The 16,137-nt window shown below is 51.3% G+C and overlaps 2 protein-coding genes across 3 annotated transcripts in view; one reads left to right on the top strand and one right to left on the bottom strand.

Annotated features, from left to right (window-relative positions):
• Positions 1–10,504, bottom strand: part of SH3GL1 (SH3 domain containing GRB2 like 1, endophilin A2) — a 32,016-nt gene extending 21,512 nt beyond the window's left edge. The window contains exon 1 of the mRNA XM_055343179.1: positions 10,270–10,504. Within this exon, the coding sequence (XP_055199154.1) occupies positions 10,270–10,314 (45 nt within the window). The 5' untranslated portion in view covers positions 10,315–10,504. The remainder of the gene's footprint in view (positions 1–10,269) is intronic.
• Positions 10,505–13,260: 2,756 nt separating this feature from the next.
• The window catches only part of CHAF1A (chromatin assembly factor 1 subunit A), a 28,416-nt gene continuing 25,539 nt past the window's right edge, over positions 13,261–16,137 (top strand). The window contains exon 1 of one of the 2 annotated variants that reach the window (XM_055344467.1): positions 13,261–13,468. In XM_055344467.1, the coding sequence (XP_055200442.1) occupies positions 13,417–13,468 (52 nt within the window). In that variant the 5' untranslated portion in view covers positions 13,261–13,416. The remainder of the gene's footprint in view (positions 13,469–16,137) is intronic. The other variant, XM_055344466.1, reaches the window with a different exon arrangement.

The following is a 16,137-nucleotide window of genomic DNA, read 5'->3' as shown; positions in this document are numbered from 1 at the left end:
GCCTTCCTGCACTCAGGAACATAAGCTGGCACCATAGCTCTGCTTGGGGTCATTTCAAACAGCAAAATCACCCACAAAAAGCACAAAGATGCATAAAAACATGGCACTTAAAGTATACTGCAAGGACACTGGTTAATAGTCTGGGCTGACACATCTCAGCTGGGAACATCGGGAGACTCAAAATTCTTTGCTGCTCTGCAAATTTGCAAATGACTGCAAAGTGCCCTGAGTATTGATTTGGGGGCTACAAATAAATAGTAGCAAACAGGTCAAAGTGCATGCACAGAATCTCCAATCAGGGAGCTCTGACTGCATATGCCAGTGCAAGTGGCCCTTCGTGACAAGGCTGGATGCCAGGTGCTTTCTGCAAAAAGCTCTCCTCACTGTGGAGAGCAGAACCGAAAACACAGCTATTGAGGAACTGACAGGCTGATGAGTAAATGAATTCTGTGAGGGGGACACAGGGCAGATGGAGGGTTCTGGGTGCTGCCTGTGGCTGCAGGTTTCCCCAGGGTTTATCCCTAGTCCGTGAGCCCCCTGGACCACCCCCAACCAACTCTGTGCCTGTGGACCCTCTGCCCACCCACTCAGAGTCCTGGCTGAGGCCCCCAGGCAGGCAGCAGAACACACTTGAAATATCACCCTAAGGAGTGTTCAGACGCAGGACTCCCCCAGCTTCGGCCGGGACTTTAGGTCATGCAAATTGAATACAATGTGGTTTTTTTTCCAGACTGGTACCAGGGAAAACCTATACTGTTATATTAAACAAGGTGTAAGTCTGGAAAACCTCTCAGACACATCCCAAGGGGGACATCTGCAAGAGTGCTCACTGCCACACAGTTTGAAAGAGCCAAGACCTGGAAACATCGTCGATCCCCACTGGCAGGGGTTGGATAAGTGCCCTGCTGTACAGTCACACCGGGGAAGGCTATCCAGCTAAGCAATGAAACTAGGGCTACATGCATTCGTGTAAACGGGAAACACTAACGGTACTGAACAAAAGAGCAGCTTACACCAACAACCACACACGACAGACAGCATTTAGAGGGGTAAACCTGCAAAACAAGATTGAACACTTTTTGGTGATAATTCCTGTGCAGTGAAGTTGTAAATCAGGGAGAGGCTTTGCCTGTGACTGCACTGCTCTTAGCGAAGCTCTTGTGGGCATGTGGCTATTTCTTTGTATCTTTTCCTATGTCTGAACCACTTGATGATACACCAACAACAGCAGTGATGCAACACAAGACACGGATTATACACAACCTTATCTATTCACATGTAACTCAGCAGCTAGATAATGGTTATTGACAATACATAACATGGTGTGTGATTCCATCTAGCCAATCAATGCAACCATGTTAATAGTGAGGACATAAGGATGTGATTAACGATAAGGAACGCTAATAACAGCAGTAATCACCTTATCACGGGCGCCTGAGAAGGGACGTGCCCTCTACAGCACCCCAGCACCGACTGCCTCCAGGCCTGGTGACCGCCCTGGTAGCTACTCAAGTGACCTCTGCAAGAAGGTCAACCCTGTGGGCTCTGCTGCAAAGCCAAACGGACTTTTGGACTCCAGAAGCACAACGGAGGCAGTTGGGCAAAAGGACTTTCTCCCTGCCCCCCTGACCAAGTGCACTTTCCTCCTGAGTTGCAAACACTCCTCTTGTCTCTGCAGCTTTCCACCTAAGACTCCCAAGCCCACTTGTATTGAGGTGGTAGAGAGGCTTCACTCAACAGAAGGGGCTTGTCAGTGCCTCCTGCCCATCCTGAGCTGAAGCTATGGAAGCTGTGGGAAGCACAGGCAGATCAAACACTCAGGTGCCCCTGAGGCTGCTGGAGAGAAAGGAACCTTGCATGGAGCCGGACACAAATGTCTTAGACTTCTCCGCTATGAAGACATTCCATGCCAAAGCTGGGAGAGAACCACATCTGGATTTGGATATCCAGGACCTCACAGCCCACCTTGATGTGGAGCATCACTCGCACATGTTTCAGGGCCCTGACCCAGACACCCACTCGATGGTCAGTGGGGAGCTACAGCAGCTCCTATGTTCCACAAAGATGGGGAAACGTTGCCTTGCGCAGAGCAGAAAGCAACAAGAGACTAACCCACAGCAAAGGTTCTCAAATCTCAGGACCTAAGGGTCAACCCTAGACCAGCCAGGTTGGATTCAAGGATGGAGAAACCTCACCCCAACCCTCAGCTGCCCTCTTCTGAACCACAAAGGCTGGCCTTCAAGGGCCAGCACTGGGCATCTGACTCTAGACAATCACGGCTCTGATGGATGCCTGCCCATCTGCCCCCAGAAAAGGAACAGGAAGTTCCCAGTTTCCTTCCTAGAGGGGTTTCTTAAGAATGTGGGTCTCTGCTCAATCCTGAGGCTGAGGTTCAAAATGACAGTTCATCATTCAATCATTGCACTTTAGAAAAAATTGGGCTGGGTGGAGGGGCACTAGTGAAAGATAAGTGAATTATGGTCCAACGGGATGTCTGTGGACTCCCTGAGAGTATCAACTGAACTGTGACTTACTGTCATGCTAATCCAAAGCCAAAGGGACAATCTCTGAACTTTGATTTATTTATTTATTTATTTTATTTATTTATTTATTTATTTATTTATTTATTTACGATAGTCATACAGAGAGAGAGAGGCAGAGACACAGGCAGAGGGAGAAGCAGGCTCCATGCACCGGGAGCCCGACGTGGGACTCGATCCCGGGTCTCCAGGATCGCGCCCCGGGCCAAAGGCAGGCGCCAAACCGCTGCGCCACCCAGGGATCCCTCTTATTTATTTTTTTAAAGATTTTATTTATTTATTCATGACAGAGAGAGAGAGAGAGAGAGAGAGAGAGAGAGGCAGAGACACAGGCAGAGGGAGAAGCAGGCTCCATGCAGGGAGCCTGACGTGGGACTCGATCCAGGGTCTCCAGGATCAGGCCCTGGGCGGAAGGCAGCGCCAAACCGCTGAGCCACCCAGTGGCCCTGATTTCTTATTTTTAAACCCGTTGGACCTGTTTCTGTTGGAGGGCTGTTAGTCCCTCTGCTTCCCTAGAGTTCTGCCTAGGCTAAGCAGAAGCCACCCCCAGGGACATTGTAGGAGGCCACTATCACTGTCACTGGACTGCCCCACTCCCACTCTCAGAAGGAGCCCACCATTTCTGACAATTTGGTCAGTAAGCCATGGCCCAGGGAACCCTAGGCCTGTCACAAGCCAACAGGCAGCCCTGCTTTGTCAGGAGCTCAGGTTTGATGAGAAGAAAAGCACATTCTGGTGTGAGGACGTGTTTGGCGTGTGGCATGTGGGCAGGAGAGCACTGGGATGCACTGGTCAGATGCCCAGAGGACGGAGAAGTCTTTCCAGTGAGTGGCCACAGGAGAAGGTGAAGATAAAGAGACATACAAACAAGGCTTTAAAGGGCAAGCAGGAAGTGGACAGAGAGACCAGTTGGGGTGCAGAAAATGAGGCACAAGGTACACGGTAGTACAAGGTAGCCTGCTGGGCAGGCAGACCGGTCAGACTGGGGCCGTCAGACTGGAGGGTGCCACCCATGAAGGGAAGGGGTAGGATTTAAAATTGGGACCAGGCGGAACTCCAGGAGGTCCTGAATGCCAGGTCAGCTGGGGATGTTTACACTTCCCACCCATCCCAGGCTCTGCTTCCTTTAGGCCTGCTGACCCTACAGCTCTGGCATCTGCACCCACAACCCATGACGCAACCGTTTGCTCACTAGTGTGCAAATGTCCATCCATCCAATACCAACAGTTCCCAAAACAGGCCAGGGGCTGGGCTCAACTGGGCACACAATAATAGCAGAACCACACGGGCCTGGCCTACAAAGACTTAGGATCCAGCGACAAAGATGTCAATCTCCATTCTCGATTGGAAAAGCAGCTATAAGAGAGTCTGAGAGGTGGAGAGACAGAGGCTCTGAGTGCCTCAGAGGCTGGGGAGACACATGAAGAGGCTGAGGGGACACATGAAAGGTGAACTGATGTTTGCCAAGCCAAGGGGAGGCAAGGTTGCTGGAGCCGGGAGAACAGCCCCGCGTCCTCTCCAACACTTAGACACTCAGTGGATACCTCGCATGGTTCTGCTAGGACAGTACTCCCTAGACTGGGAGGCCTGCTGGGCCAGTAGCTGCTGGGTCTGTGGTCTCAGTGACGCCACTGGAGGTGCTTGATTCCCAGGTGTGGACCTCTGAGCAGCTGGGCAGTGACCCGATGCTGAGTCAAGTCCTTTGGAGGAAATCAGTCTATTTTCCTGCTGTGGTTGGGAATCTCCGCGTGACCCCGTTCTCTGGGCTCAGTCAGCAGGTTTTTTTCTAGGAGCTGAACGGAAAAGGAAGATGGAGCTGTCCTCTGGGATCCTGCATTCGTTCGTGGAACCCTGGTTACTGCCTAACAGGAAATGAGCGGAAATGTACCCAAACTGCAGTGCTCAGTAGAAGAAGCTGCCAAATCCAGCCCTGTGAGCAGCTGGGGGGGTGAGGGGGTAGGACAAGGCAAGGCAGGGAGGAAGGGGAGGGGGAGGGAGAGGAGAGAGCAAAGATGAGGGAAGACAGAAACCAGCTGCTGCCAATCTGACACACTCCTCCATCCAGCTTGCCAGGAACAGCTTTGAAAAAGAACCAGAAAAAGCTGCCCCTAACACTTCACCAGGCAGGAAAAGCCATTAGGGTTTGAGTACTGGGGTGAAGACGCCTCAGTAGGCCTGCAGAGCTCCTAATCCCCTGGAGCTGGAAAACTTCAGCATCAAAACCTTCCTACAGCTTACAAGTTTCACCCCCTGCATTGGAAATCGGGAACAGAAGACTAGTTGACTTTCCTCCGGCCAATCCTCCACCCCCAACTTGCCACAGTGCCAAAACGTGCAGCACACTCGCCTCCAAAATCCTATGGAGGAAACTGGCTACAGGGATCAGTTTCAAAATATCGGCAACTACAGAAGAGGAGGAGAAGGGCTAAGATGGCCCAGAGCAGAACTAATCGGCCTATGTCCTTGGGTCAAAGGCCACGGGACACACATGCCAGAGGCAAAGGGCAGGCCTCAGTAGGCCCTGTCACTGGTCAGAGCACTAAGTGTTTCCTCTGAGGGAAAAAGCAAGCAGATGCACATATGGACACCTGAAGGGCGAAGGAATGGGACAGCCCCTAATTTCTGAAACTGAGCAGGGAGACACTATGAAACCCCTAAGCTCAGTAACTCGCAGACTATAATTAAGTATTCTATGGCTCTGCCTTCACGCTGAGCCAAATAAGTAGGGAGAAGTGTACCTGGGCACGCTAACTGGTCTTTAATAAACGCAGGGTTCTGAGTCAGACCTGAACTTGCCACCTCATGTTTGGCAGACACAGGTAGTGAATCAGAGTATGGTGCCCTCTTGGTCCTGGTTGTTAACAAGAATATGTGGGACTCTGCTTGGTTACGGAGTGCCTCCATGACTGTGGACAGTGGTCAGGTGAACTCAGTTTTACAGACAGGCGGGGAAAGTGGTAGGGTTTAAGGAGGTCCCAGGATCCTTCAGGGGAGGGCGGTCTCACACTTCAGTAGCTCCACAGTCCAGCCTAGAACACCAGGCTGGTTATTCTATCCACCCAGCAAGTTGGTGACCCAAAGCCCAGTGGGAAGAAGAACAGCTCTGGCCAGGGTCCCACAGGGTCTTCTTACAGAGGGAGTCAGGAGAGTTGCTTCCAGCAAAGTTGGACTTATCCAAGTTCCCATTACATATGGATATGGCCAATGGCCAAAGCCATTTCCACATCTGGTGCCCCAAGGCAGACGGTCTTCAGGAAGTTAGCCTGCAGCTGCTGAGCTCAAGGATCTGGGGCAGGGACCCCATTTTGCCTGTCACCTGTTATTCTCAGCACACAGGTTCCATGCTTTTGTTCATACTCAGGCAAAAGACCTACAAGTTCCAGACTTTTGTATCTAAGACCATTCCATGCTTATTACTTAACAGGCCAAACTCTTTGCTAGGAAATCAAAAGCCTAATTCCTCACAATAAGATTTTAAAAATAGTTCAGAGCAGGTAGTAACTGGGGACGTTCCAAACACCAGCCATGTCCCCCAGATAGTACTTATTCTAACAGGCTGGGGTCCCAGGTGCCCCAGCCCACTCCTCACCCCATGTCTTTCTACGAAGTCTGATCTTTCCTTCTGGGCACAAACCAGGGCCTAGCAAGCATCCAATGAATTTCAAAGCTATGGGAGGAGAATTTTCCTCCTAGCTCTGAAGGAACCAATCTTTCAGTTCAAACTCTCTCTCCCTCCTTTCAGGCCAAAAGAAAAAAAAAAAAAATCAAGCCAGCACTTCAGGCAGCTGCCAGCTCTATCCCTAGTTACACTCTCAAATCTGGCCTGACCACAAGAATTATCAGAAACCAGCAAGCAGCTCAGGCCTGGAAATTAACATTGTATCACAATGAGAAGTGAACTTCCAAGTTTGGATCTCACTGTCAGGGTCCCCTTGCCTTTCTTAGTCCCCTAGAAATAGGCAGATTCAAGCACCTCCCCCAGTTCTAGATGTACATAAGTACCAGAGGGGCCCAAGGGCCCAGACAGACACCGCTTCCTTCTAGCACTTTCCCCTACAGATTCTTCACCAGGCCTCAGTCCAGCAGCGGCCAGCTCTTAACAAGAAGTAAAAGCGCGCGCAAACTTTCTACTCCAGCCCAAACCGACCTTATAAGAGACCTGAACATTTCCACTAGAGATGAACTGGCACGGAATTTGCCCAGATGCTGCCAGATTACTAATAACTCATTATTAATAACTCATTTGTTACCAGCATCATCAGAGAGATCAGAAGCTTTTAATTAACATCATAGTCTCAACTGCTAGAAACCAAGCCTCTCCATGCCCACTCTCTCCCACATCCACTTCTCAATTTAGAAACAACACTGTTCCAAGCCTCTGAAATCAACCTGTTTCGAAGCATTGTTTCTCAACCTGGTGCCACTGACATTTGGGGCCTAATAATTCTTTGTTGTGGGGAAGGCTGTCCTGTGTACTGTAGGATGTTTAGCAACCACTCTTAGCCTCTACCCACTCAATACCAGGAGCACCCTTCTTCCCAAGTGGAGACAACGAAAAACCTTCTCAGACATTGCCAAACATCCCTGAAAGGGCACACGGAGTGGGGGGTGGGGAGGACTTGTCACCCCAGCTGAGTACTGATGCAAGCTAAGACCTTCTTAAAGATACCAGATGCCAAAGATACCCTGGAGTTCTAAGAACTTGGGATCTGGATGCTGAGTTTCATGTAGGTGTTTATTTGTGTAGATGTGGTCATCCATGTTTTGAAAACTAAGAAAGGCAGGCAGCTACCACAAGAATGGCCCAGGTGAGATTTTTGTTGTTGTTCTATCGGGTTTTTGTTTTGGTTTAATTATCCCTGCTTTTCTCAAATCTTAAAGCAGGGTTTCTCAACCTCGGCACTACTGACATCTGGGCCCAAATAATTCTTGGTTGTGGGACTGCCCAGTGCGTTACATAGAGTGTTGAGCGGCATCCCTAGCCTCCACCTACTTGATTCTAATAGCAACCCAGGTTGTGACAACCTAAAATCTCTCTAGATATTGCCAATGTCTCCTAGAGAATAGAACTGGCCTTGGTTGACAACCACTATCCTATAGGAAGATATAAATGTCCCCACATTGTGCTCGCTTCGGCAGCACATATAATAAATGTCCCCACATCATTTTGTGTAAAAAGAATAGTATGTTTATCCTTATGGCAGATAAATGAGACCAGTGGCTAAAAGCATACTGCCTGTCCACAAGGTGAGAGTTCAACAGACGTGAACTACTGCCTTATACTTTTCAACAGCCAACCCTACTCTGAGGACAAAAGGATGAAAATGGGTGTACTGAGGATAAGAAAAGAATCACACAAAGAGATGGACACGTTTGGATAAACAACAGAGATGCTGGGGGCCTGTGGAAACTATTGCAGAAGAGAGTGGAGCACAGCCAGCACGATTCTTGAGAGCACAACTCAGCAGAGGATTTATCAAGAGTCCAAGACAGCCGCTCCCAGAGTAGGATGTGGCCATCACAGCAATTCTTTGGGATTGGCCTCAGAATGGCGAGATCACAAATTGATCAGAACAAGCAGCTTATACTACACAGTGTTTTCCATTCAAGGTTTCCCTCACAGATTTGAATGCAGGACACCCCCCTACCCCTGCCCCCTCAAGAAAAAGCTCTGGTGGCCAGTCTGAGCAGCCTAGCCAGTTCCTCTAGCAGAGTGTGCCTGCTTGGGACAGTATGGCCCTCCAGCATGGGCCTTGAGAGCTAGGGGTTGGGAGGAGGGGGCTTCTCCTGCAGGAGGGACTACATCAAGGTCCAAGACAGCAAGCACCATCCCCAGTTGCTCTGGTCAAGCTCTGGTGGTCTGATGCCTGTTGGGCAGGGTCCAACCCAGGGCCAGGTCACTTAATTCTACCCTGCTGGGACAAAGGGCTGTACTCTCAGCAATAATGCCAGAACCCCCCCCGTTTTAAGTGTCTCTTCCTCTAGGGGTTAGCCATCATCTGGGGTTTGCCCTAGATAAACACTAGCGTGGGGTCATGACTTTTTCCATCAAGGGGCAAAAAGTTCCAGCTGAGTTACTGTAGACTTATTTCTCTTCTCTCCTACTGAACTTTTCCAAATTGTGGGAAAAGCCCAGTTTGCCAGCAGGGCCCACACAATCCCTAAGATGGTCGCTCATTCCTCCATGGATTCTATCCACACAAAGTGCCCACCTACGGTTCTTAATCTGGGATGCGGGGATCAAGAGGATTCAAGAAATCTGGGGCTTCGTGGATCTGAAACTATAAACTGAATCTCCCACTTGCTCAGCTTTCTGGAGAGTGGATCCACAGCTTTCACCAGATTCTTGAGCAACTGGGGCTGGGACATTCCAAAAAAACAAAACAAAACAAAACAAAACAAAAACAACAAAAAACCACCCTATACTTACTTGTCACGTGTAAAAACATACATCCTCTCGGATTCAGCATTCTCCTTCTGGGAATTTATCCTATAAACCCAATCCCACCTCTGAGCAACGATATTCACTGGCTATTCATTGTGTGTAGCACAAACTGACAGGAAACGATCCACACATACATCAACAGATGACTGGTCAAAATTTAACCAGTCCCCCAAAGATGACTGGAATACCAGCACCCATTAAGATGATCAAAGAGAGGGGATCCCGGGGGAGGGGGGGGGCGTGCTCAGCGGTTTAGCGTCTGCCTTCAGCTCAGGGTGTGATCCCGAGTCCTGGGATCAAGTCCCACGTCGGGCTCCCTGCATGGAGCCTGCTTCTCCCTCTGCCTGTGTCTCTGCCCCCCCCCTCTCTTTCTCTGTGTCTCTCATGAATAAATAAATAAAATCTTAAAAAAGAAAAGAAGATCAAAGAGACTCTAAGGGTATGCTCCAGGGCAGTGGCTCTGGGGTGGGGGCAGAAGGGGACATTTGGTAGCAGGGGGAGGTATGTGTGGTGTCAGGATTGTGTGTGTGGGGGGGTGCTCCTGGCATCAAGCGGGTGGGGCCAGGGATGCCCCTCATCGCCCCCACAGTGCCCAGGACAGCGCGGTCTGAGGCGGAGAATTCCAGCTCTAGCGTTATCTCCGAACACATGGAGCGGAAAACCGAAAAAGCCGAAGCACAAAGGGCTACACAGGCCACGGTACCACCGTGTGCGTGTGCGTGTGCGTGTGCGTGTGCGTTTTTCTAGGAAAGGTGTAACCGATCTTCGGAAAAGATGCCGGTCCTTGCCCCTGGGGAGAGGGACTGGATGCCCCGGGGGACTGGAGGCGGAAGCGGGGCTTTCCCCTCCACCCTTTCCCAACTTTGTAGCGGGTCCATCAAAAGGGGTTTTCGTTTGTTTGTTCTGGAGAACGACTGCGGACGCCAAGTTTCCCTGCCCCCGGGCTCTCCGGCAGGAGTCCTGTGCCGACAGCCTCAGGGCAGTGTCTCCCTCGCCCGCTCCGGGCCCGTCTACGCGAGGGAAGGCGACAGCGTCCGGGGCCGCGTCCCGGGGCGCCGCGGCCCCTCCCCGGGGTCTGCCCACCCTCCCGGGGAGACCCGAGCCCACATGGCGGGCAGCCCCCGTCCCTCCCGGGCGGGAGACCCCCTCAGCGGACGCCGCGCGCCAACGCCGCGCCTCCGGAGCCGGCGGCCCCCTCACGAGCCGCGTCGGGCCTGGCCGCGTCCCCGACTCCGCACAGCCTGGGGGCGCGGCGCCAGCTCCCCCGCCTCGGCCGCCGCTCACCTGGCTCGCCTTGTAGAACTGCTTCTTCAGCCCCGCCACCGACATGCTGCCTCCCGCCGTAGGGGCTCCCGCCCGGACCCAGCGAACCGGAGGGACCGCGCAAGCGACAGGCTCCCGGGCGCCGCCGACACCCCGCGCGCCTCAGCGGGCCCCGTCGGCGCTGCCGCCACCGCGCTCTCGCCAGCTCCGCGCCCGCCCCGGCGCCGCCTCAGGCCCCTCGCGCGCCCGCGCGGCCAGGATATTACATGGCAACCGCACACTTCCGGCGCCGGCCTGCGCGCGCCCCCGGCCCCGGCCTGCGCGCGCCCCGGCCCCGCCGCGCACGCGCGCCCCCTGCCGGCCGGAGAGCGCACGCGCACGTCTTGCCCTCTCCCCTCCCCCCCCCCGTTGAGGCCGCCTCCGACAGCGAGCCGACAGGAACGAGCCTAGAGAGACCCTGGAGGCTACAGCGCCTCCTGGCGGCCCGGAGGTAGTCCTAGCGTTTTAGGAAAGGCGCTTAAATCCTGGAGAGGTTGGGAGGCTGGGTTTGTAAATCAGACGTCGTCCGCTAATCTCAGCCGACCCAATTCTCTGTGCATTTAGTCCCTTCCACACGCACGGCCTTCAGCCCCGCCACGTGCTCATCCATTTAGTTGCCCTAGTACGACATCAGGGTGTCCCTTTACTTCTTTTCTATCCCCCTGGCCTCCCTGCCCAGGCCAGACTATCCTATCGCACCCAGTCTCCTCTCTGGTATGCCCCCCTGCAGGTTCCCCCTCCAATTTTCCCCCTTAAAAATACTCAGAGGGACGCCTGAGTGGCTCAGCGGTTGGGCATCTGCATTCGGCTCAGGGCGTGAACCCGGGTGCAGGGATCAAGTCTCATGTCGGGCTCCCCGTGAGAACCCTGCTTCTCCCTCTGTCTGAGTCTCTGCCCCTCTCTGTGTGTTTCTTATGAATAAATGAGTAAATTCTTAAAAAAAAAAAAAAAAGATGCTCTGTAACAAAACGTATATCACATTAGTCTACTATCCTCACAATACACTCTCAACTTCGTAGCATGGCCTACAAAGCTTACAAATTGTGGCTCCGTCAACTCTTCTGACTTCAGCTCTTCTATACCCCATGATCCCTGTTTCCTGTTGGGCCTTTGCGAAGGTTGTTCTTTTCTGGCACATTTTCCCCCAATCTCCCCACCCCCCACCCCCCATCCTTTGTGCATAAAAGAGAAATCTGTTGGGAATGTCACCTCTTTCAGGAAATTCCCTCAGTTTTATACATGTTAATTGATTTTTGTTTTTTATATCAATTGTTATTGAATTAACTGGAAGTTAATAATAAATTGGAATGGATAAATTAATCTGAAAAGAGGAACAAGAAAGTGGCTAGAGCTAACGTGCTTGCGACTTCAGTGCTGAAATCTGACAGATCTGGGTGCTCTTCTGAAGCAGAAGATTGCTAGAAGTTTCCAAATGCCTCAACAGAAGGTACTGGACTAGATGGATGATTATTTCAGATTATGTATGCCACAAATCTCCCTCCCTAAGATCCTGATGGGGCTGTTGCGAAGAGTTTGTTTGTTTTTTAATTCCCCATGTGATTCTGAAAGGCACTCTGAATGGTGACCTACTGGTTTCAATCATTGCAAAATGCCAGAATGTCATGATTCATACGGGAAAACTCAGGCATTGAGTAAGACATGACTTGTCCAAAGTGATTTTAATCTGAACTCCCTATTTCTCCACATTGCTTCCAAACAATCCATCTTTAATTATCCAATCTATAAATTCGATAGAATTCTAAACTTGATCTAAATTTCATCTTCTTTCCTCACTTCTCTGCTTGACAGATTAATTGGTGCTAAAGAAAACCAACTCTAGGACGCCTGGGTGGCTCAGTGGTTGAGCGTCTGCCATCAGCTCAGGTCAAGATCCTGGGGTCCTGGGATCAAGTCCCCCTTTGGGCTCCTCGCAGGGAGCCTGCTTCTCCCTCTGCCTATCTCTGTCTCTCATGAATAAATAAATAAAATCTTGAAGAAAAAAAAAAAAAGAAAACCAACTTGAAGGCTCACAGGTTGACACTGAACGTCTGTGTTCCATGTGAAGCTTGTAATCAAATGGAGTTTATGCATTCGCTCATCTATTTATTGAGCCATTGCTAATGCATCAATCATGGAGAGGTACTGGGGATACAGGAATAAATTATTCCTCCTCTCTTGGAGCTGGTGACAAAGACACATACTAAATCAAATAACACGCTAATAAAAAAAAATAAACTGTAATTGCTTCAGAAAAAAAGAACTGCAAGGGAAAAAAGGGCGGGGGCGGGAAAAAAAAAAAGGAAGAGAACTGCATTGTAGGAACTTCACCTTGTTGAGGACAGGGAAAGGCTCCCCAAGGTGCACATCTAAGATCTGAAAGTTAGGTAGAAACTAGCCACGAAGAGAGCTGCGGAAAGTTTTCTAGGTGAGGAAAGACCGTGTGCAAAAATGCTGAGGATAAAACCAAAAGATCCATTTCATTCATTCCCTCTGAATATGTTTGGTGCACATGAAATGCTTCTAGAGCGCTGCACAGAACCTATTTAACTTAATTCCTCTTTGTTGTTCATATAAAAAGGCATTTATAATTTTGCTACTGATGATACTCAGCCAACATCCAACGAGGATAAACTACAAACCTCGTTCCTGCTCTAAACCAGTTTCAGATTGTCACCCACCACCCTACGTAGAACGTTTCGTCATGACGTATGAGCTGGCCCTCCCTCCTCCTGCCGACCTATCCCACGCGCTCAGCCAATCACAGGGTGGAACTCTCAGTTTGACATCTTCTGCCTCCAATCGCAGGGCACCTCCTCCCCGCCAATGACCGGCGGCCGAGAGGAAGCCCCGGTCCTCCGCGGGAATATCAATAGGGGAACCCTGGGAGGAATGGAAGACGCGGCTCTCGCGAGGATGCTCCCGGCGCTCCCTTCTTCCCGAGGCGGGTTGTCACGTGACGCAGCCTCGTCCAATCGCCGCGCGGCCTGCGGGGGTCGCCGCGGTTCCCGCCAAATACGAGCTCGGCGGCCGCGGCAGCAGCGGCGCGGGCGGGAGGGCGAGCGGCAGTGGCCGCCTCAACGGAGCCCGCGCCTCCGCCGCCTGAGGGGAGCTCTAGCCGCCGCCGGGGCGATGCTGGAGGAACTGGAGTGCGGGGCGCCCGGCGCCAGGGGAGCGGCCGCAGGTCGGTTCGGGCCCGCGCCGAGGGGAAGGGGGGGGCGCGGCGCGCGGCCTGCGCAGGCCGAGGCGGCGGTTGGGGGCGGACGGACCTCCCGGCCTCGGGCCCGCTCCTCGTCGGCGGCCGTTGGGTCGGTGCGGCCGTTGCGCTCGGAGCTAGGGTCTGGCGACCCGAAGGGCTCCCTCCTTGACGTTATTGTTGCGGCCGCGACCATTTTTCTTCCGGCGCTTTGCCTTCAGTTCGTCCTTGCGGGGCTCTCTCTTTTTTTCCCCCTGTGCTGACGGGTCGGTGTGGCCCGGGGGTGGAGACTGAGGCCCAGCGAGGCGAAAGGGCTGCCTTTGCAGGTTGCCGAATGCGTCTGTGTCCCCTGAGCAAGTTGGACCGTGCAGCGGCCCTCTGGCCGGGTGGGGAAACTGAGGCCTGGGGGCACATGAGCTCGGGGACCAGACAGCTGCATCTGTGGGTCAGGGCACGCCCAGGTAAGAGGTTGGGGTGGTGGGATCGCCAGGGAGTTGCGACTCCCGGGTTCTTGATCCTGCTCGCTCTGCGGGGTGAGGACCCGTCTTCCCCTCCCCCACCCCACCTTGGGAGGGGGCTTTCTAGCACCGGGTGGGGACCTCCGAAACGGGCGATGGTGAACCAGGCCGCCTGTCTGCCTTGCTTGACTCCCATTTTGTCCCTGGCACTTGCACAGTGTTTGGCACAGAGTACAAGTTGGTTGGCTGAATTAGGGGTTGACAGGGAGATAATCTAGTCCACCCCAGGGTCTCTCAACCTGGGCACTGTTGACATTTGGGGCTGCCCTGTGCACTGTAAGGTGTCGGGCAGCATCCTTGGCCTCCACCCGTTAGACCCTAGTAGCAAACCGTTTTCCCTATTTGTGAGGACCCAAAACGTATCCAAGCATTGCCAAGGTGCCCTGGGAAGGGTTGCAGAATCGCCCCCTCCCTGTAGCTGAGAACCACTGCTCCAGTTGTTTCCAGACTTTGAAATTTCACAGAGACATAAAATTTCCATCAGTAAAGTTGGAACTGATTGTCATGAGCCGTCGTTTGATCCAGTAACAACGTTTAATTTAGAAATGTAAAAAGCACTACTTTGCGGCGACCATTCTACCATAAAAGGAAGGGGTGTTTTAATGCTACGTAAAATTAGGAGGCGTGTAATCTCAAAATAAAGAGCGTTTGGTAACTTTAGACACGAAGTGTGTGTGTGAACGGTATGTGTACCTTTGAACAGTTGGGATCCCTGGGTAGGCTGCTCCTTTATGTCGACCCGGGGTAGCTTCTAGGCCTAGGTCACTTGTGTTCCACTTGTTTCAACGCTGGTGACTCAGGGCCACACCAGTGAATACTTGTGGTTGTCCTAAAACTTCATTTAAATAGGTAGAGATTGGGATCCCTGGGTGGCGCAGCGGTTTGGCGCCTGCCTTTGGCCCAGGGCATGATCCTGGAGACCCAGGATTGAATCCCACATCGGGCTCCCGGTGCATGGAGCCTGCTTCTCCCTCTGCCTGTGTCTCTGCCTCTCTCTCTCTCTCTCTGTATGACTATTGTAAATAAATAAATTAGTTAATTAAAAAAAATAAATAAATAGGTAGAGATTATGTATACTTTGGTTGAAAGGTGAAACTATGTCTTTAGTAACTAAGGACTTAAAAGGGTATTGAAATGGGTAGAAAGGAAATGTGAATCCTCAGGGTATTTGTATTCCAAGCGTAGGGGGGTAGGCGAGAGCAGTTTCATCTGCTGAGTTTTTTAGAAACTTTGAAAAAAAAAAAAAAAGAAGAAATAAAGAAACCTTGATCTGCTTTTTAAAAATACTCACTTGTATGTATTTTTTTTACAAAACATGTAGATTGCCCCAAATAACTAACCTAGGTTTTTTGTAAGACACATCTCCGAGCAGGTGTCATTTTCTAAATTATTTTAACCAATTTAAGGATGTTTTTCCAAAGACTTAGTTCTATTTACAGTCATTCCTGTATCAGCTTCAATATTATTAAATGCTTTTTTTGAGATTTTTTTTTCATGCAGGAAAACATTCTCCCTTGTTTCTTCACTTCAGCTCCAGCCTGGCAGGCTCAGCATGCTTTGAATTGTTTTACCTGTATAGGCTCTATTTTTTTTTTAAGATTTTATTTATTAATTCATGAGAGACACACAGAGAGAGGCAGAGACACAGGCAGAGCGAGAAGCAGGCTTCCCATGGGGAAGCCCAATGTGGGACTCGATCCCAGGACCCCAGGATTGTGACCCGAGCCAAAGGCAGACGCTTAACCACCGAGCCACTCAGGTGCCCCAGTGTATAGGCTCTATTTTTTTTTTTTTTAATTTATGATAGTCACAGAGAGAGAGAGAGAGAGGCAGAGACACAGGCAGAGGGAGAAGCAGGCTCCATGCACCGGGAGCCCGATGTAGGATTCGATCCCGGGTCTCCAGGATCACGCCCTGGGCCAAAGGCAGGCGCCAAAACGCTGCGCCACTCAGGGATCCCCTATAGGCTCTATTTTGAAAGAAAATAAACCATATTCTGATTTTGCACATTTGGTGGTGGGGATGGGTTGATTGGAGGAGGACATTTTGGGGTCATTAATTGTGAAATCGGTAACGCAATGTTTTCTGTCATCTGTACTCGTTCCCTTTCTCTCTCTCTCTCTCTTTTTTTTTTTCCTT

The sequence above is a fragment of the Nyctereutes procyonoides genome, unplaced genomic scaffold (assembly GCF_905146905.1).
Source record: "Nyctereutes procyonoides isolate TBG_1078 unplaced genomic scaffold, NYPRO_anot_genome, whole genome shotgun sequence".
NCBI classification, from domain to species: domain Eukaryota; kingdom Metazoa; phylum Chordata; class Mammalia; order Carnivora; family Canidae; genus Nyctereutes; species Nyctereutes procyonoides.
Note: the sequence above shows the minus strand (reverse complement) of the source record. Positions and strands in the feature narration are given on the sequence as shown.